Source organism: Rhinolophus sinicus, chromosome 14, assembly GCF_057876585.1.
Source record: "Rhinolophus sinicus isolate RSI-liver-muscle chromosome 14, RSI-T2T, whole genome shotgun sequence".
NCBI classification, from domain to species: Eukaryota; Metazoa; Chordata; class Mammalia; order Chiroptera; family Rhinolophidae; genus Rhinolophus; species Rhinolophus sinicus.
Window position 1 is genome coordinate 21188317 of NC_142514.1, and position 26368 is coordinate 21214684.

A 26368-nucleotide genomic window follows, 5' to 3' on the forward strand; every position below is an offset into this window, starting at 1 on the left:
ATCTATAGCATAACCACATTCATCACATCTAAACTTTAAAAATTATATAACTGATTCTTGTAATACTACCTGAGACCCCAGTGTGCAAAGGATAAGCCACCAGATCACTTAGGAAACCTGTGAAGTTCATGAATAAAACCATGAAAACATCTAGACTGCTTCATTACCTATCGGCCCTCATATCCCCAAAGCAGGAAGCAAACAGCTCAACTAACAGAGTTTGAGAAAAAGTCCTTTGCCTCAAGATGGGACCAAATACTCAAATCTACCCTTACACCCAGCCTGCATCAGGATATTTTTAATTATTAAATTGACAAGACAAACAAGGATCTCAGTATGCCAGATCCGGACAAGTTCCCCTTTGCATGCATTCCAGCTGATGACTATTTCCTAGATATGGCTACTAGGTATACAGGGAAGCCGAATACAAAAAATAAAACTACTGCCTCTATGTGCTTTGCTATAATGAGAACCACAGAATGCATTAATTAATCAAGAGATAATGAGTTCAACTTTGGTGTTCTGGTTCCTCATCAGTAAAATAACGGTAAGAATAACAAGAATTATACACAACATAGATTAATACACGCTTAAACAAGAAACATAACAAAAGTGATTTCAGTTTTCTAAACATCATTATGTCTGGCTGTGTAGCTATAATGAGGATATTTCCATGCCCCAGCAGATGGCCCACTAGAAGTGTCCTATTGATCTGGTTACAACTATATTAAACAAAAGATCCTTTATAATAAATGCCTTTATATCAGATTCAACTTGAATAACAGCACTAATGATTTATTATTCATTGTGTACTCTCGTTGCAAAAGTAATTATCTAATAGTTCACAAGTATAAAAATCTGCAGAGAAGGTTGAATAAATGCTTTTAATAAATGTTTAAATAAATGTGTCTGTTCCTCATCCTCCCCTTCACATTCCCACATCCCTGAAGGTGGAAAAATAATCTGAACAGAGAATACAGACAATATATATTTACTGAATTGAAATGAGGTCCCTTGAGGGGAGGGCAATACCAACTTATGGAGCAAAAAATAAAACAGAATCCATGCTTAGAAAGATATTTACTGATAAGATTCATTCAAAGCAATATATTAGACAGCCACTGTTTACAAAGTAAATTATTAGCTGAAGCCCCTGCCCTCAACAAACTTGTGTGCAAGGAAATATTAACAGAAAACACTTACACAAATCACTATATACAAAATAAATTAGGGCCATAAGAAGGATGCAAATAACTTGCAACTTGAATTCTCCATGGCTTCTGGTTGGTGAGAGCAAGAAAGCTTTTATGGAGGAGCTGGTAATTAAAACTGGCTTTGAACAATGGGTAGACAGACTCGGAGCAGCAGAAATGAACAACAGAAAAACTCAGGATTTGGAGTGATGGAGAGAGATCTGGGCTCAGATAGCTGGCTCATGGTCATGTTCCCTCTCTGATCACTTTTTGCCTGGTCTATAAAAGGGCACTGTAATGTTGCAGGACCCTGGGGAAGATTGCAATGTGTATGAAGTTAATTGGCACAGGACCTGGAAACTCACATATGCTCAATATACTGCTGCTATTATTATTTCTGAGTCTAATAAACTAGAACTTGAAGTCAATCCACATCTTGACACTTACGACCTTAGCTGGAGTCATTTGACCTTAGGACTCATTTTCCTCATGTAAAAAAATAGTACTAATATCTCTCAAAAAACCTGTTGGGATAAAATCAATGCAAAAAATGTCTTCAAACTGTTAATGGATTATTGTAGTTGGATTATCCTCAAGTAAGGCATACTGATGTGGATGCAAACGTTTTAGCCACAGGAGGATAGCGGGAGAAACTAACTGAAGAGTAGGAGTCTGTGGATCAGCTCTACGCGCTGCACAGGAACGTGTTTTCCTGCCGTCCACGCGCAGCATACACAGGGGAGGCCCACAGAGTCCTCCCAGCGTAGGACAGGAGGCAGAGACTGAAATGACTGGGGTTCCAAACAGGTCCCAAAGTGACAGGTCACAACTGGGAAGTAGGTTCCAAATGTCACATCCACACCCACACTGTCAGGGTTAGAAGACACCTTCTTCTTATCTTATGCCTGAAAATGCCCAATCCCAATCCCAGAACTACTCTGCGATCCCAGTAACTTTCCCAAACAAGACTCATGAAGAGGATGCTTTACCTTTAACACAGTCTTTCATCTAATACAGGAAAGTTACTAACTAAGATGGCATTCCTCCAGGTCACTTGGCTTGGCTAACTGTTTTCTCTCAAGTAAACATTTCATTTTAATAGCAGATGTCAAAAATGCCCGACAACCAAATGGTATCAATACAAAGTTAGGGAACTAGGCTGCTTTTACCATTCCTGCCTGTACTCAAAAGCTACATTTAGGGGAAAAGGGATTCATTAGCAACATTTTTATATTAATACACAAGGCAATATTAACTTTTTCTCCCTTCTGCAAGAAAGGTTGCATGATCTTGCCAGCAGACTACCTCCTTTCCAAAATTCAATCCACTCTGGAGCCAGCGAGTTACTCTTATGGGACTCTAATTGCCAGGATTTGCCACTGCGAGGTAGCCCTCCCAGGACTGTGGATCCTAGAAGCACTTTTAGCTACCCAAAAGCCTCCAATTCTATGAGCCCTTCTGTTTGCCATGATGGAAAGACGTGGAAAAGAATTTTCAACAGACTTTGAATCCACATTAAGATCCCACTTGCCCTGATTTCAGAATTACCCAGCCCTGAGCTCTGACAGGAACAGCTCAATGTCTTAGGCAGCTGCAGTCACTTAGAGAACCCAATGAAAAGTTACAGAACCTCTGTATCCCAAGTGGGACGTCACTCTAAAAAGGCATCTTTTAGATGCCCTCTGGAATATGCTAGAAAAAGCAGAACTAATCCTGTTTCCTATACTTTTAAAGATAGAATTATGGTCAAACTCTTGAAACTATTTCTCCTTTGTCTTACAGATGTAAGATGTAATCGAAGTCCGAAGAAGATGAATGAGCCAAAACTAGAAACTGTGGCTTCAGAGTTCTTGTCCAGTGAGACCTCTGTCTCCCCAAGTTATACCTTTGGGTTACCTGCTCTCCGAATCACTATCAAATTCCTCCCTCTACAAGCCATTCTGCTGCCTCACACTTGCGGATAGAATTCCTATGTAACGTCTAATGAGAGCCTGCAGCTATATTTCCGATGTATCTCACCTTATTATTCCACTTCCTGGGAACATATGGGGATTCATTACTCCATATTACTCCATCTACAGGAGCACTGTCCAGATTTCCTTTCTCGGTTTTACAATCTTGTCTATTACCAAGGGTAAGTTTTTTCTATGCTTCAGTTTTCTAAGACAAAGATGAAGGGCCACATATTTAAATACATTCTGTTTATTCCAGAAATAATCACTACTATCTTAACATTCCTGAAAGCTGTCAAAGTTTACCATATGTATAACATGAAGTAATCTTAAAAAGAAAAAAGGTCCTTGGTTTTATGCAGAATAAAGAGCCTTTTCTGTCAGAGGCGCTCAAAGTCCTTTCCAATTAGAACCGCTCTTTTTGCAGGTCCATCCTTTTTAGGCCGTGAACAGTAATAATGCTGCCCTCTTACAGGGGGGACAAATAAGTCATGCAAGATCATACAACAAACCAATGTAGAAACAGCCCAGAAACCCAAGGTTACTGAGCCTTCCTCAGTACTACAAAGATACACTCTTGAATACTCAACTAACAGACTAAGCTTTTCGCATGTAAATAAACAAGCTGCTCAAATAGTGCCTTTAAACTAACTTTTTCAGAACTTCAAGTTGAATGAAAGGGGCTAGGAAGCAATGGATGAAATAGCTGAAAATAATTTGTGGCCCTAAAACCTTATTCCATCTTCCTTTTTATGCTGACTTTCTAGAACAGGGGGCAAGTAAAGCACTGGTCCTGCTGAGTCCTTCAGCTCAGAACTGCACTTCAGACAACCAGCAAAGTGTGAAGGTCATGTTTCACTAAGCCACTTCGTTAGCAAGATTTCTACTAGTAAGACAGGCTCTAAATCTTGCAAAGTGACACCAAGAATCTAGTAGTGACTTTGATGAAAAAAATGTAACAAGAGCCAAGCAGCCTGAACTTGACTAGAGTTCAATTACTTTTAATGAGTTCTCTGAATTCTAAAGAGTCACACGTTCTTGAACATACTGAACACAGGTATTGTTTACCCTAATACATTGTTTACCCTAATGCGGTATCCCTCCTTTCTTCCTTCCCTCCTTCCCACCCCCGCCCACATACATAAAATCACTGCAGCAAAAATATACCATGCCTAGCTTAAAAGTCTATGCAATTTACTTGAAATTTTAGTGTTTATATGAGTAAAGACTATATTTATATACATACCCTCCCAGAGATGTTTTACTGCTTAAAGGGAAGGAAATTTAATGAAGTTAAACTAATTTGAAGCTGTGTGCTGTATTTTATTATAAAAGCTTATTTTCATTTCTCGTTTGTGATCTCCCTTTTATCATTGCAAAACGCATTCTCCCAACCTACACCTATGCAAATCCTAACTACACTAGAAGACATTTCCCAAGTCATACACCTTTTTCAATCAAGTAACCAACAAACTAGTCCTGCCAATACTGATCACTCCCTTCTCTAAACCTGAACCATACAGAGAAAAATCTGTGCACTCTTTCTGTCGTCACATGTACTAATTGCTTTCTCAACTAGCTAAGGAGTTCCTTCAGTACAGAAACTTTGCTCCATACTTAGTTTGTTCCCTTTGTGCCTAGACAGTGGGTTATGCTTCAAAGAATAACTTCAGTAAGTATCTGTATTTTGGAAGGCAGTGTATTAAGCATTTTTTTTAATCCTCCCCCAAAACCAATTTTTATAAAGCTTACTAAAATGAGATTTTTACCATTAATTATTTTACAAGTATTGGTTTTGTTTATTCTAAGGGCACATGCTGTGGAGAGGAAGCCAAGTCAGAAGCCCAGCTCCACCACTCACTATGTGATGCTGGGAAAATTAATTCATTTCTCTGTCTTTTCCTTATCTGCCTGTAAGCACTGTCCTGATAGTTACTGACGAGATAATGCATGCAAACCCCTTAGTATCTGCCTAATAGATGGTCAACAAATGGTAGTTATTACTTTGTGAATAAATAATGAGGAAAGAAGGAAGAGTGACACTGCATTACTGTTGGAAAACACTTTGTTTACTTACAATGTTTACATACAGGTCGGAGGAATTATATACATGTATCAAAAAATGGCATTTCTAACAAAAATAGGAGAGTGAGGTTTGGAGACCCTGGGTGGGGGAAAGCATTTTTGGAAGAAAAAAAAGTGATCTGAAAAATATTTTTGCTAAGTTGTCATTTAAATAAAACTCACTTTCTATTCAATTCTGTTCACTATTCTTCAATTAGAATTAAGTTTTTAGAGATCATGCAGTGTTGCTTACAATATGCAACAGAGCATTATTTTTATTTTGTGTAATTAATTTTAAAAACCTGGGATTAGATTTTTGATAGCGTGGACCAGCTTAGAATCACAGGAGTAAAGAAGATAAATGTGGTTTCCCCGGCTACACTTTATATCAGATACATCTGTTAACTTTCTGTTTAACCTTTGTTACAGAAATTTAGAAAATATTTTACCCAATAACCATATAGGATTTTTTTTTTTTCATACAGGATTTATTGATGAGTAGTTTCCAGGCACAGGACACCTACCAATCTTCTCTTAAAGCTCTAGGGGGAAAACAAGAACAGACCAAAAACCCATGAACCCAAGATGATAGGACACTGGATTCTGACCACAAGATGATTCAGTAAAATTGGAAACAAAGTTTAAAATCTTATAACAAAAGAAACAAGAATCTAAGGACCAAAACACCAAGAGTTTATTTCATATCTAACCACAAAGGCAGTCAGTGAATATTTGTTATAAATCTGGAAAGGAATTATCTTAACTTTGAATCCTCAGAACCTAGCACAGTGCCTGGATCAAATAACACTGACTAAATAAAAAAACAAATATATTCAATAAATGGTATAAAAGAATTCAGAATACAGCTCTTCTCCCACCATTTAAAACATTAAAATAGATGTGGGAAATTTTAAGTATTAGATATACCAAGAAATAAAAAACAAGAAAAAAACTGAAGTTACTCTCCAGAACAAGAGAATCACAAGTAAATGCCTCCAAATTATGAACCTGTGACATCTTTAGCAATTAATTCAAACTGTATGTTCTACCTTATCACCAATACATTCTTACTGTCAACAACTATAATTACCAGAAATCGGCTGTACTTCATCTATACTCCCCTCTTTTAGAATTATCTTCCCTAGCAATTTAATGGATGACAGTAAATTTTGTTTTTTCAAATTTAAAACATCATAAACAAACCAAAATCCCTGCTTCTGAATTCCAAGTACGTAAGGGATGACCAGCTCCTGCTTCTACCTTCCGGGATTATTTCACCAGAAACCTACCAACTTTCTCACAATAGAGCTCTAAACAATTTCCTCAAAAATGGCACTACTCTAAAAATAGGTTATAACATATTCTGATTAGCAGTCAATCTACGACTCCCTCCCACTGCAAAAGAACCTAGCAACTGGAAAATGAGGCAAAGGTTAAGGACGTTTGATGCATATAAAATTTTGTAAAATTTTAACGCCTCAATTTACAACTAACTGGTTAATATAATAGTAATTTGTGCTCATATTTTGATTGCTTTATTGTTTTTGTTCTTAAGACATCAGGCTACGGTTAACGCTCTTCTTATACTGAGATGGTTTTGGCAAAATTCTGCAATATTCCATTCCTGTCATGAGGATGGCAACAAGGAAAAGCAAGCACATACTTCTGGAGACTAGATTCGGACACATCTGATGAAATACAGCTCCAACCTTCCCTTCAAAATAGGCCCACTTTTCTGACACACCAGTTCACTTACCTCTCCCATCGCTCTTCCCTCCAGAGCAAGTGCTTGAAAATCATGATTCAGTTCATCCATAGAACGTACCTATTGTTCAGAATAGAGGAGGGAGAAGTTTCAAGTTAGCATCTGGAATTTTATATACACATTAAACACAACTGAAAAGCACGTCTACATGGACTTGCACATACTGACAAAGACAGTGACAATTTTCAAGTGATTAAGATTAAACATTCACTTACCTTTAACCGTCAGGGTTCAGCAATGACCCCTGCTTTCTCCCCGCCCATTCCCTTGTTTTCAAAACATGAAAAACACACAATCCAGAAAAAGAAAAAGCAAGTTCCATCACAAGAGAATTGTAGCTATTTTACATACAATTTGATTTAATAAGACCGACATGCTGCAGGGCAATGACACATAAAGATGGCTGTGTAACCTAAACCTGGCAACGGCGTCAAAGACCACACAGCTTGTCCCCAACTATGAACGTGTAAATTAGGACACTCACTTCATCCAACCCAGTATTTCTTTCATAAACCTCTGGAAAGGAAGGTACGACAAAACTATATAACAGAGTTCCCCAACATTTCTCCATGCTGGAAGATCCCTGGAGGCTCCTAGAATCTCAAAACCAGGAGGCAAAAACAGCAGATACCACAAGAATCCCTTCAAACTTGACCTATCATTCATTAAGGGAACCGCCCACATCACAACAATCTTTCTAGGCTTCAATTAACTCATTGCCACTGTCATTACTACAAGGCAGTGTTAAGCTCAGGATGAAGTGTGAAGTAGATTATCCAAAACAAACATAGTTCAGAGCCTGCCTAGTGGCTCAGGCGGTTAGAGCTCCATGCTCCTAACTCCGAAGGCAGCCAGTTCGATTCCCACATGGGCCAGTGGGCTCTGAACCACAAGGTTGCCAGTTCAACTCCTCGAGTCCCACAAGGGATGGCGGGCTCCGCCCCCTGCAACTAAGATTGAACACGGCACCTTGAGCTGAGCTGCCTCCCGGATGGCTCAGTTGGTTGGAGTGCGTCCTCTCAACCACAAGGTTGCTGGTTTGACTTCCGCAAGGGACGGTGGGCTGTGCCCCCTGCAACTAACAACGGCAACTGGACCTGGAGCTGAGCTGCGCCCTCCACAACTAAGACTGAAAGGACAACAACTTGAAGCTGAACAGCACCCTCCACAACTAAGATTGAAGGGACAACTTGACTTGGAAAAAAGGCCTGGAAGTACACACTGTTCCCCAGTAAAGTCCTGTTCCCCTTCCCCAATTAAAAAAAAAAAAAATTTCAAAACAAACATAGTGCAAACCCCTTTGCTGTCCAGTGGTCTGCTGGTCCTCTCAGCTACGAGCGGCACGCCCCGTCTGCTGCCTTAGGCTCGAGTACAGCGCCTTGTCTATTCAAGAGGAAGGTTATTCTGCCGACCTGGGAAAGACTACTGACTGCCTGAAGCAGGAGTCTCTCAAGCCCCATTATCTGACCATTACTACCTCCCAACACCGGTGTACAGTTTCTAGCAGTGTGTAAACACAAAGAAGGTCAAGCTAGGGCCGGGCAGGGAGAGCAAGAGCACCGACTAGAATACAGCTCAGGGAACCAACTGAAGGACTTTATCAACATGCTGCCTGTATGTATATCACCCAATAATCATAATTTAACTGAACTGACCACTCAAAAATTCAGTTGCATTATTGTTTTAAATCACATATTTTCAAAATCCAGAGCTGATACTATGCTACAGATGACTTAGTGTCACCAAGTATAACAGCTTTAGGATGCTTGCTAAAAATGTAAATTTATAAAATTCAAAATGAAGTTAAAATTCAGGCAGATAAGGACAAAGACAGGCAAACCAGTTTGGAAAAAACCTTGAAACAGAAAGTATGATCACATTGTAAGGTGTTTATTAAGGTGAGCACACTGAACAAGCTCCTAAACTGCATGTAGTACAAATGGGGGTGGGGTAGTTGAGCACAGGATGTTAGCGGGGAAACTACAGAACGTTAGGTGAAACGACTTTGAGCGTTCAGGTCCCAGTTAACATTTACAAAGCATGTAAATCAAAAGCAGGAAGCTCTGTAGCTCTTTCTGTGGAATACTAATCATATATTTAACTACAGCGAGGCATTTCTTAAAACCCAAAAATCTACAAATTAAGATTTTAACCAAGAATGTTGGAAATTATGTTTCCCAAGGAAAATGCCGGAGTAGTAAGAGAAGGAACATGCAATACGCATATTGACATAATTATTACAACAATCTCACAGTGATTATTTCCATTTAAGAGATTAGAAAACTGAGCCTCAGAGAAATGACTTCCCCAACCATTGTTAAATAGGGAAGAGTACTCAACTGGCATTGTTAGGATCTAAATCCAGGTCTTCCCATTTAAAGAGCAATGTTCTTTCTTAATCACCAAGCTACCTCTGTGGTGGTCACAAGAAGTTTCCACCCCCAGATAAAAGTGCCGTTTGCTTCTGCTGTGGGATATGAAGAGTATGGTCTGCTCTCCTGGTCTTGCCTTTGCTGTCCACAGTCTCCTCGTCCTACCTTCAAAATTGCCCATTCCCCCCCCAATAACAATTTCCACTCCTTTCTATTCTATCTTCCCATCCATCATTCTCTCTTACCACTTAATTGCTTACTCTCTCAGGTCTCCTCTCTCACTCTTTAGCTCTTTTCTCCAGACCTCCCTCTTTGAGGGTGTCTCGTTCTGCCTCACTTACAGGATAAAACACTCGCCCTCCTTCCTCTGCATACCACCTTCCTGCCCCCTGTAGACAACTGTTGAGAAAGCAACTTAACTTGGTCAAGTTTTCTTTGCTCCTCCAGAAACTCCATTTGCCCATACTTGACTAGACCAAATAAACCAAATCATTCTCACAAAACTGTTTTTAACTAGTCAGGAACTTATTGTTTCAAATGGGGGCTATACCTGGGATGGTCGAACACCAGGCAGACTCTTCACACAAAATTCTTCCTAGGAGACAAAACTAATGATCAGAAGACGATGCTCAGGAATCAAAAGAAATGAAGACACAGAGGATAGTAAGAAAAATTTTCTGCAGGTAACAAAAAAGGCTATTATGAAGGAGAAAAGCTGACTATAAATGATAATCAGAGTAAATGCTCCATCAAGACAGAACAAACTTTTCAAGTTCTTGTACTCAAACTCCCCTTCCTCTAGAATTCAAGGTGAGCAGCACTACTCACTAATTCCTTCACTTCCTCTCCTGATGCCCCTCCCCATAAAGGCACCTCCCGTTCGCTAAAAAGGCAAAGCAAGACGACCACTTCAGTGCCTCACCTACCTCTCTTCATTCCACTCAAGCATATCATCCACAAACATGACCTATGCTTTTGAATTTCCCTTCCACGTCCCAGGTCCCAGAACTTTCTTAGTAGCCTCAACACCTGCCTTCTCCTGACAGAATAGGGATTCTGTCCTAACTAGAACCGTAATTTAGCAAATTAAGTTGATGTTTTACCACTTAGGGAGTTATAAAATCAAAACAAATAAATCCACAACCATACATCACATTTGGAAAATGAAAAATTAAGCAAAAGCATCACTTTACAAATCTTTAAGAACCATGTTCTAAAGGCCCCGCCCTACCTATCACCCCTTGAGAAGACACTACACCCAACGTCCCACATGCGTATCAGAATCAACTAACGATAAGTACTTCACTGTTTCCTCATTTGTAAAACTGAGATAACATCGGCCACTTTACAAGTTAGTTATAATGATTAAATGAGACAAAATGTCCTTATTCAACCACATTCACCTCCCAGGTTATTCTCTGTAAGTTACCTAAATGCCCCCTTCACACATTCATCCCTTCTTTCCCTACTCTTAAGTACAGGGCATGTCTTGCCCATTCCTTGGGTGGGGTGAGGGGTGCAGGAGGTTCTCCCTGTTTCCGCATTTCCCAAATCAGTATGTTACAAGTACCTATGTCATGTGACCATCTAACTTATTCTCTCAAATTTAGCATTTCAAAGTACATCCATTTTTCTCTCTTCTCAATTCCCAGCTAAATCAATTCAGGGAAAGTTTCATTCTCATCCACTGAGAAACTTTAAAAGAAAAAAAAATCATCACTGGCTCAAGCCCATGTTCTTTCAGTTCTCCTTCCAAAAAAAAAAAAAAAATCCCAATAAAGTCACCTTCTAAAATTCCTTCCTTCCTTGACTTCCATAACATTATGGTCTCCTGATTCTCCTCCCACCTATTTAGATTTTTGTGTTTTTGCCAGTCAACGTTGCAGTCAAAGAAAAAAAAAAAAGAAAGGCACAGAGGAATTCAAATGTAAAAAGTTAATGATCCAAATACTTTAGGAATTATAATTTGTCAGTTTTTCAGACAGATTATTAAACCTCAAAGAACAAAATAAAGCAGATATCAAGGTAGACTGTCCAGAATAAAAGATCTAAAATAGATGACGTTTTGATAGAATTCTGGTTCAGTTCTTGGCCTTCCTTGGCTAGCGTTCCTATCCTTGGATTACTGTCCCTTAACTGCTTACGGTGTCTTTACAATGAATATCCCTTTACTTGAGCCAGTTAGACCAGTTCTGTTGCTTGTACAGAAGAACCAAACTCAGACAGGGGTATCACTGAGTTGGCATTTATTAAATCTCACTGGAAGTTTATATTTTAAAGTAAGAGTAACTCGGAGCTATACACTGCACTTGGAAAAATAAAATTCAACAAATCAACACTTTTTGAATATTTCCTATAACAGAATGTTTAAAGACTCCAGTCAAGAAAGGCCAGCTTTGTGATTCCCATCACCTCTGGCCACAAGCAACTATAACAAAAGTATTCCCCTAGTACCTGGTAAGAAATGATAAACTGACCAAATCCGATTCCTCTCTCAGCATCTGAGCTGACAGCTATGGAAAAACAAACTGAAATGTCCTAAAGACTCCACACTTTGGCTGTCATTTTGGGTCAAGTATAACCTGATGAATAAGCAGAAGACAGTCAACATAGAGAAGAGAACAAATGTGCTGGCAAAAGCAGAGAAGAGACTATGGAGCTCCTATAGAAAGAGAAAGCCATCCAGTGCCCAAGGTGCCCACGGACGGTATGTATTTCCTGCTCTGGGGTTCAGAGAGAATCCTCAGTGTTCTTTAATTTAATGCCCTGAATTTTTGCTAACTAGAATAGATTTCCATACCTTGAGACTAAAACTGCTTTTACTGGAATAGTCATTTCCTCAATCACCGAATCTAAAATTGTCAGGCACTTATCTCCTCCACACCTACCTTTCTTTGTTCTCCTGGAGGATTTTTTTGCACAGGCAAGCCTAGATCGTGATGGCTCCATTTCACAAACATAGATCCAGAACAATATGAGCAGAAGAGTTGGTGCCAAGAACCATTACGGGAAGGAGATACCAGTGAGAAAAAGCCAGGCAAAAAGCAGGAGAAACTTGAGCAATGAGAAGAGGAAATGGAATATGAGAATTAACCTAATTTGAATTTGGTCATTAAGAGAATAATAACCTATTAAGTCTGTTCCACAACATCTTCTGCTTCACCATATACCTGTATTGTAAACAATACCTACTAATATTCACTGAGACTTACTTTGTGCCAGGTCTGGTCCTATATATTCTTTATATGCTTTATTATGATCTCTTAAATAGTCCTAACAATCTGAAAATGCAGGTACTCTTATACCTATTTTGTAAGAAATGCAAAATGTTATTACACTGCTCAAATAAATTATAAATAAGTCAGCATTCTTCTTGATTCTGGGGGCGGGGAGAACGTTACTCTTGGCTTAAGTGGCTGCAAACCCTAGTACGTCACCTTATTTATGAATTTTCCATTCTTCTTTATTCACTGTCACTAACAACACTAAATACCAGCATTTTCTGAGTTTCAAGGCATTGTACTGCAAAACAGACATCATTCCATTTTATATATGAGGAAACCAAGATTCAGAGAAGTAATCCGTCCGAAGTCATATGGCTGATAAAGATCAGAAATGGAATTCAAATTCAGGTCTGTGGACCCTACTTCTCTGTTCTCATCACAGGCGAGCATAAAAGTTCCAGCACACCTAGGTTAAACAGCTGTTGTTCCAGCAAATGATTACTGTGCTATTTTTATACTCTCTTCCAGGATACAGGGGGAGGGAGATGAAGTCACAACAGTCAGCATTAGGCTGCACTTTCATTTTCTTATTTTTATTTATCATTAAAATTGCTCCTGCCTTTAGCAATTAAAGCAAATACTATGAGAGTTACAGATTATCTAATGTGTTGATGGCATTCTGCTAGGATGGTTTAACAGACCCAGGTGATAGACTATAATTAAGTAATCAAAACTGTTTTGCTACCGGACTACCAGAATATTTATACCGCATGTAAATGTCAGCACTTCCTAGACATAAAAGAAACAATTTAGAAAGTAAAAAGAATATATTTTCAAAACCAATTAATGAACCTTTGATACTAGCTACCTTTAAATACAAAAACCTCACAATCGCTGGTCTGTCAGTCTTTTTCTTGATTTCACCAATCATGATCAAACTGAAATCAATGAGGGAAAAGCCACTTTAACTATAGAAACTGTTCAATTGATATCAAAGAACCTAATAAAAAGTGTAAAACTTAAGATAATGATAAATCTTACCTCTGCTTATCTGGAAACTACTATCTATAGTCATCTATCTCGGTGGCATATTCCTGATTTCCAAAAGAACAAATTCCAAAAACATGAAAGAGACTCCCCTATAAAACTATACAGAAGATCATATTTGTATTAAAAAAATGGTTATTTGCACATAGAGAACACATCAAAGGGTCTTCATTAGTATTAAAGTTTCATTCTGAAATACTAATCTTAACAGATGACATCGAAAAAGAAAAGAAAATCATTCGAATGTTCATCCAAAAGTTCTAAAATCAGGTTGTGGCAAACCTGTATATTTGCAAATACTGAAATTAAATTAATGTATTTGCCGCCATTGGAATCAGAAACAATCTTTCTAGCAGAGCACAAGAATCTATATAAGTAATGTAAAAGTAACAAATATTTGTCCACAAACAAAGGCATAAAAATGGCTTTTCCAAACAAAGTTCTACTAACATCAAACTTTTTGAGCTTCATTTTCGTCCCTTGTGCTCACTAAGGGCATGTGACAGTAGGCACAAAAACGCTGTAAGAATTTCTACCATAGGAATAGTTTGTGAACGAAAACAAATTATGGGCATCCATAGCCACTGATATAAATTTTCTACAAATTATAAAACAGTGAATATTTTTTAACAGATGTACAACTTAGGCCACCAGTGAAAACTACCAATTCTGAAAAATAAATTTAGAGGAAAACCTCTGAACTACAAGGCACGCCTATAGTCCAGTCTCTGTGTATTGGGGGCAGGGTGTGGGCAGATTACTCACGAGAAGACAACTTCTTTAGTTAATTTGCTCTCCTTTTTTGACAGAGTACGACTTGGAGAAAAGTCGACTCAGTTGACTAAGGTTCAAAGACCATGGTATACGTGTTTTAGGGCTCTCTCAACTCCTGAAATAGTTTCCACTAAGTAGCAAAACACTGCATGTTATCAACAGAGCCATGGTAGTTTAGTTTGTCTTATCTACCTAAAAGTAATACCCATAGTATTAAAAACATGACAGCCATTGCATACATATATTTGTAATGTGAGAATTTACTTAGTCTTAGGACTGATAAAACAGCAAAAAATGGGACTTCTTAAGCCAGCTTCTTTAAAATGGTTCTTACCCTGCTTAAAAAATACTTTGCTGTCTTTTTTCAAGCTTTTCAAGAAAGAAATTTGACCAAACGTTTTATTTTTAAATCCCTGTTCATGAGATTGTAACAGAATGGAATTAGGCAATGGAAAGAGTCCTTAACTCACCTATAATATTGAGAAAAAAAATTACATTCATCACCAATAAAAATGACCCTAGTTTTAACATATCTACAAAGCTGATTGATATATTTTTAGATGTAAAGGGTACAAACTGGTACGATAAGAAAGGCAATCATTTCTTACAGAGAAAGTTTCTCAAGTTGAACAGTTCATGATCGCTTACAACAGAAACAGTTGGCATAGGAAACAGGAACTTCCTCTATCTAAAAGGTCTTCAGCCAGGAGGCCTAGAAAATGTCTTCATCCATTCAGCAGCCTTGACACTAACCCTCACTCCTCATTTGTTTCAACATTCTATTATTTGTAGTACGTGTGTCTATCTAGATAAATCACGGCAACATAACAGGGCAGCTACGAAGCACATCAAATAGCTCATTCTGGACTTTATGACCCTAAGATAGTACATAATACAGAAATCCAAAACATCTGTGGGAGAAAATATTTTAAGAGTTCTATCTCCTCTAAACTTTAAAAAAAAAGAAAGAAAAAAGATGTACTATTCAAAATGATTCTAAACCAAGAGAATATTAGGGAAGAGGCAGAGCTTAATTTTTTAAGCACTAGTATGTATTAATTTGCATGGCTGAATTCTTTACAGAATCCCATCTGATGTTATGCAAATAGTAAACCTTCATTTGCTTCTTTTTGAGAATAGCAACTGTCTTCAGTTTCTTAACCCATAGTTTGTATTACTGTGAGGTCATGAAGCATAGTATTCCCTCTTGGGGTTGAGAGGGACTTTTTTCTTTTTTTTTTTTTTTTTTTTTTATTGGGGAAGGGGAACAGGACTTTATTGGGAAACAGTGTGCACTTTCAGGACTTTTCTCCAAGTCAAGTTGTTGTCCTTTCAATCTTAGTTGTGGGGGGTTCTGTTCAGCTTCAAGTTGTTGTCCTTTCAGTTTAGCTGTGGAGGGCGCAGCTCAGCTCCAGGTCCAGTTGCCAGTTGCTAGTTGCAGGGGGCAAAGCCCACCATCCCTTGCGGGAGTCGAACCGGCAACCTTGTGGTTGAGAGGACAGGGAGTCGAACCGGCAACCTTGTGGTTGAGAGGACAGGCTCCAACCAACTGAGCCATCCAGGAGCTCAGCGGCAGCTCAGCTCAAGGTGCCATGTTCAATTTTAGTTGCAGGGGGCGCTGCCCACCATCCCTTGCGGGACTCGAGGAATTGAACTGGCAACCTTGTGGTTGGGAGCCCACTGGCCCATGTGGGAATCGAACCGGCAGCCTTCGGAGTTAGGAGCACGGAGCTGTAACCGCCTGAGCCACCGGGCCGGCCCGAGAGGGACTTTTGGTATGGCCAATTTATTAGGTTTTCAATTTGGAAACTATGAATGCCACAGAATGTTTAAAATTTTGAAAATCAAAACACGTTTTTTTCCTATTTAAAAAAATGGCTTTTAGGTAATTTTGAATTCTAAAAACAACTAATCCTCACTGTAAACATTTTGGAAAGTACAGAAAATTACAAAATGGTAAAAAAGCTACAGAGAAAATTAAAGCAGGAAAGAGGGACAGAACTACAATTTCAGTAATGTTCAAGGAAGGCCTCACTGAGAAGATAACATTTAAGAAAAGTACTTTAAGGAGGTGAGGGAGCAACTTTTATAGATACCAGAGAGAAGCATTCAATCAAATGCAACTGCAAGTTGGGGGACAGGGCATGTTTATGATTCTAGAAATAACTTTTAATGTCACTCCAATACAATAATTAAAAGTCTACACCTACCCAGAAAACATATCAGTGCTTGCTGCTGGGGGAAATTTTAAAAGGTGATGAAACTTTTGGAGAAGACGGGAGTTATCATTATCTTGATTGTAATATGATTTCACAAGTGAATATTTTGACATCAAGATTTATCAAATTATACATTTAAAATGTGTGCATTTTATTGTCGATTATACCTCAATAAAGATTATTTTTAAATAAAATTCTAGAGTAAAAATAAATACATCAATCAAACAAATAAGTCAAAATAGATCCACAGATACAAGAAAACTTAATTTACTTAAAGGAGGTCTTTCAAATCAATAAATGGTGTTAGGATCACTAGTTACACATTTGAGAAAAGTAAAATTACATTACTACTTCCTGCCTATACAATACACAGAAATAAACTCCAGATGAATTAAAAATGAAAATACAAAAATAGAACTATAAAAATATTACAAGAAACACAGGAGACTGGATGAAGGATGATGACCTAAGAGGATAAAGAAGTCAAAAGCAAAAGACCAAAACTTTTGATTACATACATTTTAAATCTCTGAATTGCAAAAGATAAACAGTTCAAGTACATTTAAAAAGTCTTAGCAATCTAGGAAAATAATATACACACCAACATAAAAAAAAATGCACAAAGAACACTCATACAGTGTTGGAAATTTAAACTGATCCAATCTTTCTGGAGAACAATGTGGAAATTTGTATCAAATTTTTTAATGAATCTTGTTTCATCTGTCAATTTCACTTCTGTAAATATTTCACTTCTACAGAAATTATTCTGGAGTACAAAAATGTAACTCCAATATTGTTTATTACAGCACTGTTTAGAATGTCAAAAGCTGAAAACAACCTAAAAGTCCATCAATCTGGGGTAAATTAGTCAAAATAAATTATTGCACTTCCATGCACTATGACCCTTAAAAGGAACACAAAGGTTACTTATTGACCTGAAAGGAGGGCCACAATGTATAAATACATATAGACTACCATACAGTGTATATATAGAGAATGATCCCATTTGGTTTAAAACTACAACACATTCATGAATCAGTATTTATATATGCACAGAAAGAGTCTGGAAGGAAATAAACCAAATTGTTAAAAGTACATAACTCTGAAAAACAGATTATCAAAATTTTTTTGAACTCTCATGTACTATCAAAAAATTTTTCCATTTTAAGACAGAAAGTAGATTAGTGGTTGCCTAGGAAGGAGGAATGGGGGAAGTGGGGAGTGACTAGTAGTAGGTACGGGGTTTCTTTTATGGGGTGATGAAAATGTTCCAAAATTTGACTGTGGTGATGGTTGCACAACTCTGAATATAGTAAACACCACTGAACTGTACTTTTTCAATGGGTGAATTGTATGGTATGTGAATTAAACTACAATAAAGCTGTTTTTAAAATTTCACTTAGAAGAAAATTCACAACCATAATATAGAACAAAAACTTTCTGCATTTTAATATTCACACTCTGTACTTCATACCATTCCAGTAGAAACCTTAAACCCAAACGGCATCTCTTAAAAAGCTTTATATGGGAAAAATGAGTCACTAGTCTTAAGAACAGTTAACCATTGGCAATATAGAGGTATATTACAACCTTCATTCTGTCTTCATAAGGATACTATCTTCTTAAACTATCCTAGTGGATAAAATTCACTTCTGAGAACAGCAATGAACCTTGAAACACTGAAACAGATATATGGCACTGTTTTCCAATATGTGATGTGACTGGGAACAGAAACAAAGTTTCAATGTTTTACAAATTATGGAAAGTAAACTTTGTTCCTATAGCCCCTTATGTGCCTATCTCTGATATGGTTTCAAGAAATCTAAAAAAAAAAAAGGGGGGGGGGCATAAAACCATAGCTGATACCAATTACTTTAAAAGTTCAATGCAGTCCTTCAAAAAATATGCTTACTGGCTCCTTATCTTAGGCCCAAAAGCCTCTCAGTATTCAAAAGACCCCACATTCTGTTATACCTTATACGTTAACAATTCAAAATGACATCTTAATACTCTTCAAAATAAAACACTACACTCAATAAGTCTCTTCAATACGCCCTGATGATATAATGTGTTCATCCATCATTTATGAGGCACGTACTATGTGCCAGGTGCTGAAGACACAAGGCTGAAAGATTCAAGAAGACCACAGTGGTTCTTACCCAAGGTATACATGAGAATCACCACGGAGTGCTTTTTTAAAAATACATGAACTGCATCTAATCACTGGAGATTTTGATTCAGTAGGTCTGGACTTAAGCCCGAGAATCTATTTACTGAAACAGCTTCCTAGCACCCAATGGTGAAGAAAAGTAAATATTCAACTCCAATACACGAGCTGAATGCTTCAATAAAACGTGGCATCAAAAGAGGACGCCCGAAAAAGCATCTGAGATCTTGCTTCCCAGTAATTATCATCAGTTTGGTTCAAATAAACTCTTAAAAATTAAAAAAAAAAAAAAAAAAGAAAAGAAAAAAGGAAGAGGACACCCAATCTTTACAAAAAGAGGTAGTAAGGAGAAAGTTTACCAGAGATGAAGGTACTTTGGTTGAAGCTTGAAAGATGAGCGAGTGCCTATGTGGATGAGAAAAGGGGATTCCAAGCAGAGAAAACTACATAAATAAAAACAGCACAACTATGTTGAGGAACTGTACAAACTATAAACAGCATGGGTGTTCAGAAAGTTACAAATACTTTTCAGTACAGCTGAAGTGGAGTGGCAGCAAAGACAGGAGAGGTAAGCTGGTTCAAAACACCAAAGGCTGACATTATGTTATGCTGAGGAGCTTGGAAGTTATCTACAAGTAATTGAAAAACAAAAAAATAAAATTTAGGCAAGGGTAAGACATAAGCAGATGTCTCTTCAGAAATACCAACTTGGCAGCAGCATAGAAAATAGTCAGAAGGAAGCGGGGAGGGGTACAGAAAACCACTCAGTAGACTACTGTAAATGTCCTCACAAGAAATACAAGCCTATCAAATAAGGCAATATAAATATAACCTTGGAACTGTTCGAGGCAGGACGTAGGAATCTGAGATTCCTAGGTTGCCTGTAATGGAGATGCCATCATCCACAGAAACAGGATATAGGGAATGAAGGAAACTAATGAGTTCAGTTCTGAAAAGCATCATGCCATTCACTGAGCACCTATTATGCATTAAGCGCTGGGTTCCTAAAATTAGACATGCAAACTAAACTTCTACCGGTATCCCTAAGTTACGATATATGAGCAGCAAGTAGGGCTTAAAATGTTGCTGTGTAAAAGAGGCCTGTGTGTGTTTAGGGGAAAGCTGACCACTCGATGAAGTACAGTAGGTGTCTCCAAACAGACTGGTCTGGTGTAAAGATCATGATCTAATCACCTTCAACATACATCGTAAGACCTTAAAACATGGTACCTCGTTTTTCTGACTGCATTTCCTCATCCAAAAAAATGGAAATGATAAAAAAAAACCAACACAGAGTTACTGGGGGTTTAAATCATATGTAAAGACAAGAACAATTCCAGCACACAACTTACAGTGTACATGTCATTATTCTAAATACAGAAAGGAAAAATTACTTCTAGATCTTACTGAATACACTCAACCTACCCTAGCAATCTCTGTTCAGCACGCTAACTTTTTTTTATTAAAACAGAGATAATTCATGTAAAGGAGATCATTGCATTGGGGGAAAATATTAAATGATTTCCAAGATCTGGGGCCAGCCCGGTGGCTCAGGTGGTTGGAGCTCCATGCTCCTAAGGCCGAAGGCTGCTGGTTCGATTCCCACATGGGCCAGTGCCAGATGGCTCAGTTGGTTGGAGCACGTCCTCTCAACCACAAGGTTACCAGTTTGACTCCCACAAGGGATGGTGGGCAGCGCCCCCTGCAACTCACAATGGCAACTGGACCTGAGGTGCGCCCTCCACAACTAACATTGAAAGGACAACTTGACTTGGAAAAAGTCCCAGAAGTACACACTATTCCCCAATAAAGTTCTGTTCCCTTTCCCCCAATAAAATCTTAAAAAAAAAAAAAAAAAAAAAAAAAAGATTTCCAAGATCTTTTCCTATACCAAAATCCCACTGGAAATGTTATCAGCTAATTCACTTTCATTCAATATAGTAAACGAAGCTCTTAATAGCAGATATAAGGTTTGTCTTTTTTTTCTTTCTTATTTAACCTGTAAAAATTTCAAGGTTTGAAACTTGGAAAATACAAAGTGTACAAGAAATCAAATTACCTATAATCTCCTCACCCACACAAATAAAAGCAATGTTTTGCCATATGTCCTCACAGTCCTTTTTCCATTTATAGCAATCTTAATAAATACATAGAAATTAAAGCCATCTTCTAGACTATGTTAATAAATAAAGGAACTGTATTTAATATAAAATTCCTCTCATGTGATTTGTTACCCAAACACACTATAACCCCATCTCAGCACTCATTTCAATATATATTCACTAAAAGTCTCATTCTTGAAACACCTTTCTTTATAATTCCTACCTTCATGAAACTGTAAGTTTCTTCAGAGAAAGGATATATTAATTTCATTGTTTTGCATTTTACTAAACTTCTGACCCATATGAGTAGTATCTAACTAATTTGAACAATTGGGGGGAAAAGAACAATGTGAATCAATAAATTCTTAGCAAATTAAAGAACATTTTTTCAATTAACAGCAGATATGGTGCTCTTAAACACATACAATAAGCAGAATTAGGTTAATGGACTGTTCCCTTGTAGAAGTCTTTAGGGAACTTTTTTAATAGAGGCAAATTATTTGTCATTAACAGAATAATTGTATATTTATGACAGCTAAAAGTACAGCTCCCTGAAAACACCTGTTCTCTATAATTTAAGCATTCCTCTTTCCAGGGTAATAAACAAGTTTATTTATGCTGTTAATCTGAAAACACTTTCTTCATAGACAGAGAAGAAAGTTGCCATTAGCCCCAGTAAAACTTGTCACTTGGAAAAATTCCAAATCCATGGTGTAAAACTGTAGATAAACTATCCCTACCTCTACTACTAAAAAACACTGGCACCAGTGAAGAAATCTCCATTATTTTTGTATCTGTACATTACAGATATATACATCATTAAAAAATCTTTAGGTAACCTCCCAAAAATGAAAGCATGTGTCCAAACAAAAACTTGTACACAGATGTTTATGGTAGTATTACTTGTAATAGCCAAAAAGTGGGGAAAAAACCCAAAGGTCCATCAGCTGATAAATGGATAAAATGTGGTATATATCTATATAATGAGCTATTATTCAGCAATAAAAAGAAATGACGTTTTGGTACATGCTACAACATGTATGAACCTTTAAAACACTATGCTAAGTGAAAAAAGCCAGTCACAAAGGACAACATACTGTATGATTCCATTTATATAAAATGTAACAAACAGAAAGTAGATGGGTGGTTGTCTAGGGCTGGAGGGTGATTACTACTGGGTAGTTTTTTGGGGATGATGAATTGACTAAAATTGACTGTGGTGATGGCTGCACAACTCCATGAATATACTAAAAACTATTGAATTACACACTTTAAATGGATGAATTCTGTGTCAATAAAGCAGTTATAAAAAAATCTTTAGGGCCCCCAATTTCCACAAATCTAGAAGAGTTTTCCTGATGAGATTCATAAAAACATTAAGAAAGGTACTTTAACCATAAAAGAGTACTTATTAAAGGCAATAAATAGACAAATCCATGTCTTCTAAATCTTTTGGAATCATTAATAAGGCACTTTAAAATCGACCGTTCTCAAAAAATACTACATGAGAAAAACACGAAGAGCATTCCTCTGGAAAAGGTCCAATAACTCGTCAACGGCTGGTTTTATCACCAGTGCCATGTACACCCTTCAGGCCCAAGTTCTTGAATCAAATTCCCAAATGTGAAGCTCACCCAACCTACTGCCGATCACTGAACACCACTTCTCACAATATTCACAGCACGGAGCAAAATGCCAGCGCAGTCCACTGAGTTGAAGCCACAACCCCATTACTGCCCCCTCAGTATACCCAGAAGATAAACAACTGAATGTAAAAAATAGGGAAGAGGGGAGAGAAAGCCCTCAACAACAACAAAGACTATTACTTACCCTATCCCCAACACTTACTACTCTCTTGGCATTGTGTTGTCAGTCCTATATTCCTCTGACGGTGTTAAGCCACTGCCCAAGAGTGAACAGATAGATTCTAAGCAAAAGCTAAGACTTTTTTTAAGTATTCTTTCTACAATACCCAGAAGCGTAATTCTGTACTCAGGCTCAGCCTGTACAAAGTATTCAGCAAATGCTGTTGCCTGAGAGAAAATGGACACATGCACAAAAGATGTGTGTCTCTTCTGCAAGTGTAGAGAGGTGTGATGAAAAACATTATCACGTTACTTTACAGTTTACAAAGCACTTCAACCAAATCCTAAGTGAAATCTGAAACAGAGCTCTTCCTAAGTAACCACTGTGCTTTTCTCTTACTAAAAATCTCATGATTCATCCCATTTCCCTCGATTCTTTGGCCACAGGGACACCCAGAGCAAATTCTATAACCCACCATTCCAGTACATTCTTCTAAATTCTAAATTTACCCCCTTCATTTTCCTGACTTACCCTTATTTTTCCCACTGTTACATCCCATTATGAACTATTCTATAATATTTTTCCTAATTCCACACCAAAAACCTTTTGAAACAAAACAAAGATATATCATTGAGCTCTGCAAGTTGCCATCTAGGAGGCACATACAATCAAGTATCACATAGCATCTGAGTGAATACTTCTTTTTTAACACTGGAACCTAATTCTTAAAATTGCAAAATAATTCTTTAAATTATACTCAGAAAAGGCCTATTGATGGTCCTATTGACCAAGTGTGTAATATTAAGTCTTTGTGAACTCCAAATATAATTTTAAAAGGCTCTAAGAGTACAAGTGTAAGAGAAAACAAAGTATGAAAGTATGGATTACTCAGCTTTATCGTGTGTTAACCAAATGCCACTGGCCCAAATGCTGGGGCATCTAAGCAATCTACCCAGAAAGACAAGAGACTCATAACAGTCATTCAGCAGGGACAGCAGAAGATCTCCAGGAAATGATGAAACTCCCAATGTGGAGAATACATGGGCTCCCTCCGAGTTTAACATAGTGTTAATTACAAAGTGTAAGGATTATCTCACAGTCATTGAAGCAAGGACAGACAAGATTGGGTGTCAGGATACCACCAGAAGATGGCAACACCAAGTGAAAGAAAAAGGGCGTATAAAATACAGCCAAAGAGAAGACTCATCCACAGAATTTTGCCTGGCTATCTAGAATTATCTCCCACAAGTTGTCTATGGGGGATACTGATACATCCTAACTCCAAAAGACTACAAGCAAAAGTGAGAAAGGTCTGTGGAGTTGTCCTCTAAATTTCCTTTCTCCCAAAGCTGAGCTTCTACCTATCTCTGCCCTTTAAAACCCAGTAGAGAGGCCACAGTTCAACTGATCTGAGTGACCTTAAAATGTTTTCCCTATTTCATCACCCACTTTATCTCACAGAAGTTCACAGAGAAAACAGATTTCACAATAAGAATAAAACTATCATAACAAGTCAAAGACTTGACCTTGGGCTTTGCATGATGAAACCTTTAATATTATTCTGGGGGAAAAAATCTTATGTTATAAAAATTACCGTTAAAATAAATTCGTAAAATTTTTTATAGGTTAATATTTTAAATAATACTCACTTAGGAAGATGTGTTTTCTAGTGTTCTGTAATATCGTGATTCATATCCACTGTCTTGTTCACTGGGTAAATTTAACCAGCAAAAAAAATTTGGGGGACTTCTTTCCCTCACTCCCCTCCAAAGACCTCAATCTGGTCCAAAAATGGGGGCTTTGAAGTTTCTGACTATACCAACTACAATAATTTTATGTATTAAAACAAGTGATAATATGTTTATATTCTTAAAGTAGGAAAAAAGGACAAATAACAGAAAGACCGTAGTTTGCAAATGTTACAACTATTTAAAAACAAACATACAGGGCCAGCCCAGTGGCTCAGGCGGTTAGAGCTCCATGCTCCTAACTCTGAAGGCTGCGGGTTGGATTCCCACATGGGCCAGTGGGCTCTCAACCACAGGTTGCAGGTTCAACTCCTCGAGTCCCGCAAGGGATGGTGGGCTCCGCCCCCTGCAACTAAGATTAAACACGGCACCTTGAGCTGAGCTGCCTCCTGGCTGGCTCAGTTGGTTGGAGCCTGTCCTCTCAACCACAAGGTTACCGGTTTTGACTCCCGCAAGGGATGGTGGGCTGTGCCTCCTGCAACTAGCAACAGCAACTGGACCTGGAGCTGAGCTGCACCCCCCACAGCTAAGACTGAAAGGACAACAACTTGAAGCTGAACGGCACCCTCCACAACTCAGGTTGAAAGGACAACAACTTGACTTGGAAAAAAGTCCTGGAAGTACACACTGTTCCCCAATAAAGTCCTGTCCCCCTTCCCCAATTAAAAAAAAAAAAAAAAATCTTTAAAAAAAAAAAAATAAACATACCAATCTGAATACCCTTCCTCACCTCAAAATACTATTTTACAGTTTCTAAATTTCACCTAATTTTCAATACCTCAGTTTGCAAGATTTTTAAAGTACCGCATATTACCGCAACACACGTTCTCAAGCTGTTAATGTCTTGAACTTTAATTTAAAGGGCCTCATGCTAATTATCTGTCAAGTTTCATACTTAGAAAATAAACCAAAAATATTGAAAATAAAAAATCAGTCATATATACAGGCACAGGTTACAGAGCTCACTATTGAAAGAGGAAAATTCAGACACTAAGAGAATTTCCGTATTGGGCAGAAAAATCCTAACTTCAAAAGGTTAAAAAAATGTTTTAGTGTAAAAAAGTGATTACTCATAAATGGGAGTAATAATGGGAAATGAATGTAAAGTACCTGGCACAATAGTTCCCTTCCCTGCAACACTGCTGGCTGGCATCGCAGCCTGTGATAGTCTTTACTTCACCAGCTCATTGGTAAAAGCACTCTGACAATCTGATCTTAAATTCTGTTCCATTATGCCAAAGGCCTTTTTTAAAAAAGGCTAAGGAAATAGGCCCACCAAAAAGGAATTTTAAAAACAGGAGTAATAGCCCAGTGATATGGCAGAATGTGCTGGCAATAGAACCACTTTATATTTAGTCATTCTGTCTAAGAGGTAAGTTTCCCACAATAACTACTTAGAATACACATGTAATAAAAACAAAACTGAGGGGAAAAAATGAAACTTAGCATTAGTATTGCCCTTGTGCAGAAAGAAAAAAAGGACTCTTGCAATTATAGGAGAAAAGTCAACATTTGTATTCACCTCCTTTTTACCAAGTTTATCATCTCTAAAATTCAAGCAAAATAATTTACCTTAGAATGGCTACTTTGTTGCAATAGCTTGGTTTCCTTTAGTTTTTAAAGCTAAAAATACTCCTAGGGAGGAAGAGATATATAAAAGAACAGGCACTGGAATCACAAAGACCTGATTTAAAAACCAGGTTCTACCTGTAACTAAGCTTCATTTTCTCATCTCAAAAAAAAGGATATTAATACTTCCCTCACGGGACTGCTCTGAGGATTAAATACAGCAAATACATAGCCCAGTGCCCATATATTTCTAAACAAGTGCTCAGTAAATAATCCTATCCTCATCAGCAATTCTTAGCCTCTTCTGCACTCCCACCTGATAGATCAGACACCCGATTACTCCAATCAGTAACAGTGGCTGAGGGT

General features: G+C 37.7%; 1 protein-coding gene across 26 annotated transcripts in view; it reads right to left on the minus strand.

Annotated features, from left to right (window-relative positions):
* The window catches only part of PUM1 (pumilio RNA binding family member 1), a 109994-nt gene that overhangs the window by 76229 nt on the left and 7397 nt on the right, over positions 1-26368 (minus strand). For all 26 annotated transcript variants that reach the window (XM_088790829.1, XM_088790822.1, XM_088790846.1 and 23 more), the window contains one exon: positions 6966-7034. In XM_088790829.1, the coding sequence (XP_088646955.1) occupies positions 6966-7034 (69 nt within the window). The remainder of the gene's footprint in view (positions 1-6965; positions 7035-26368) is intronic.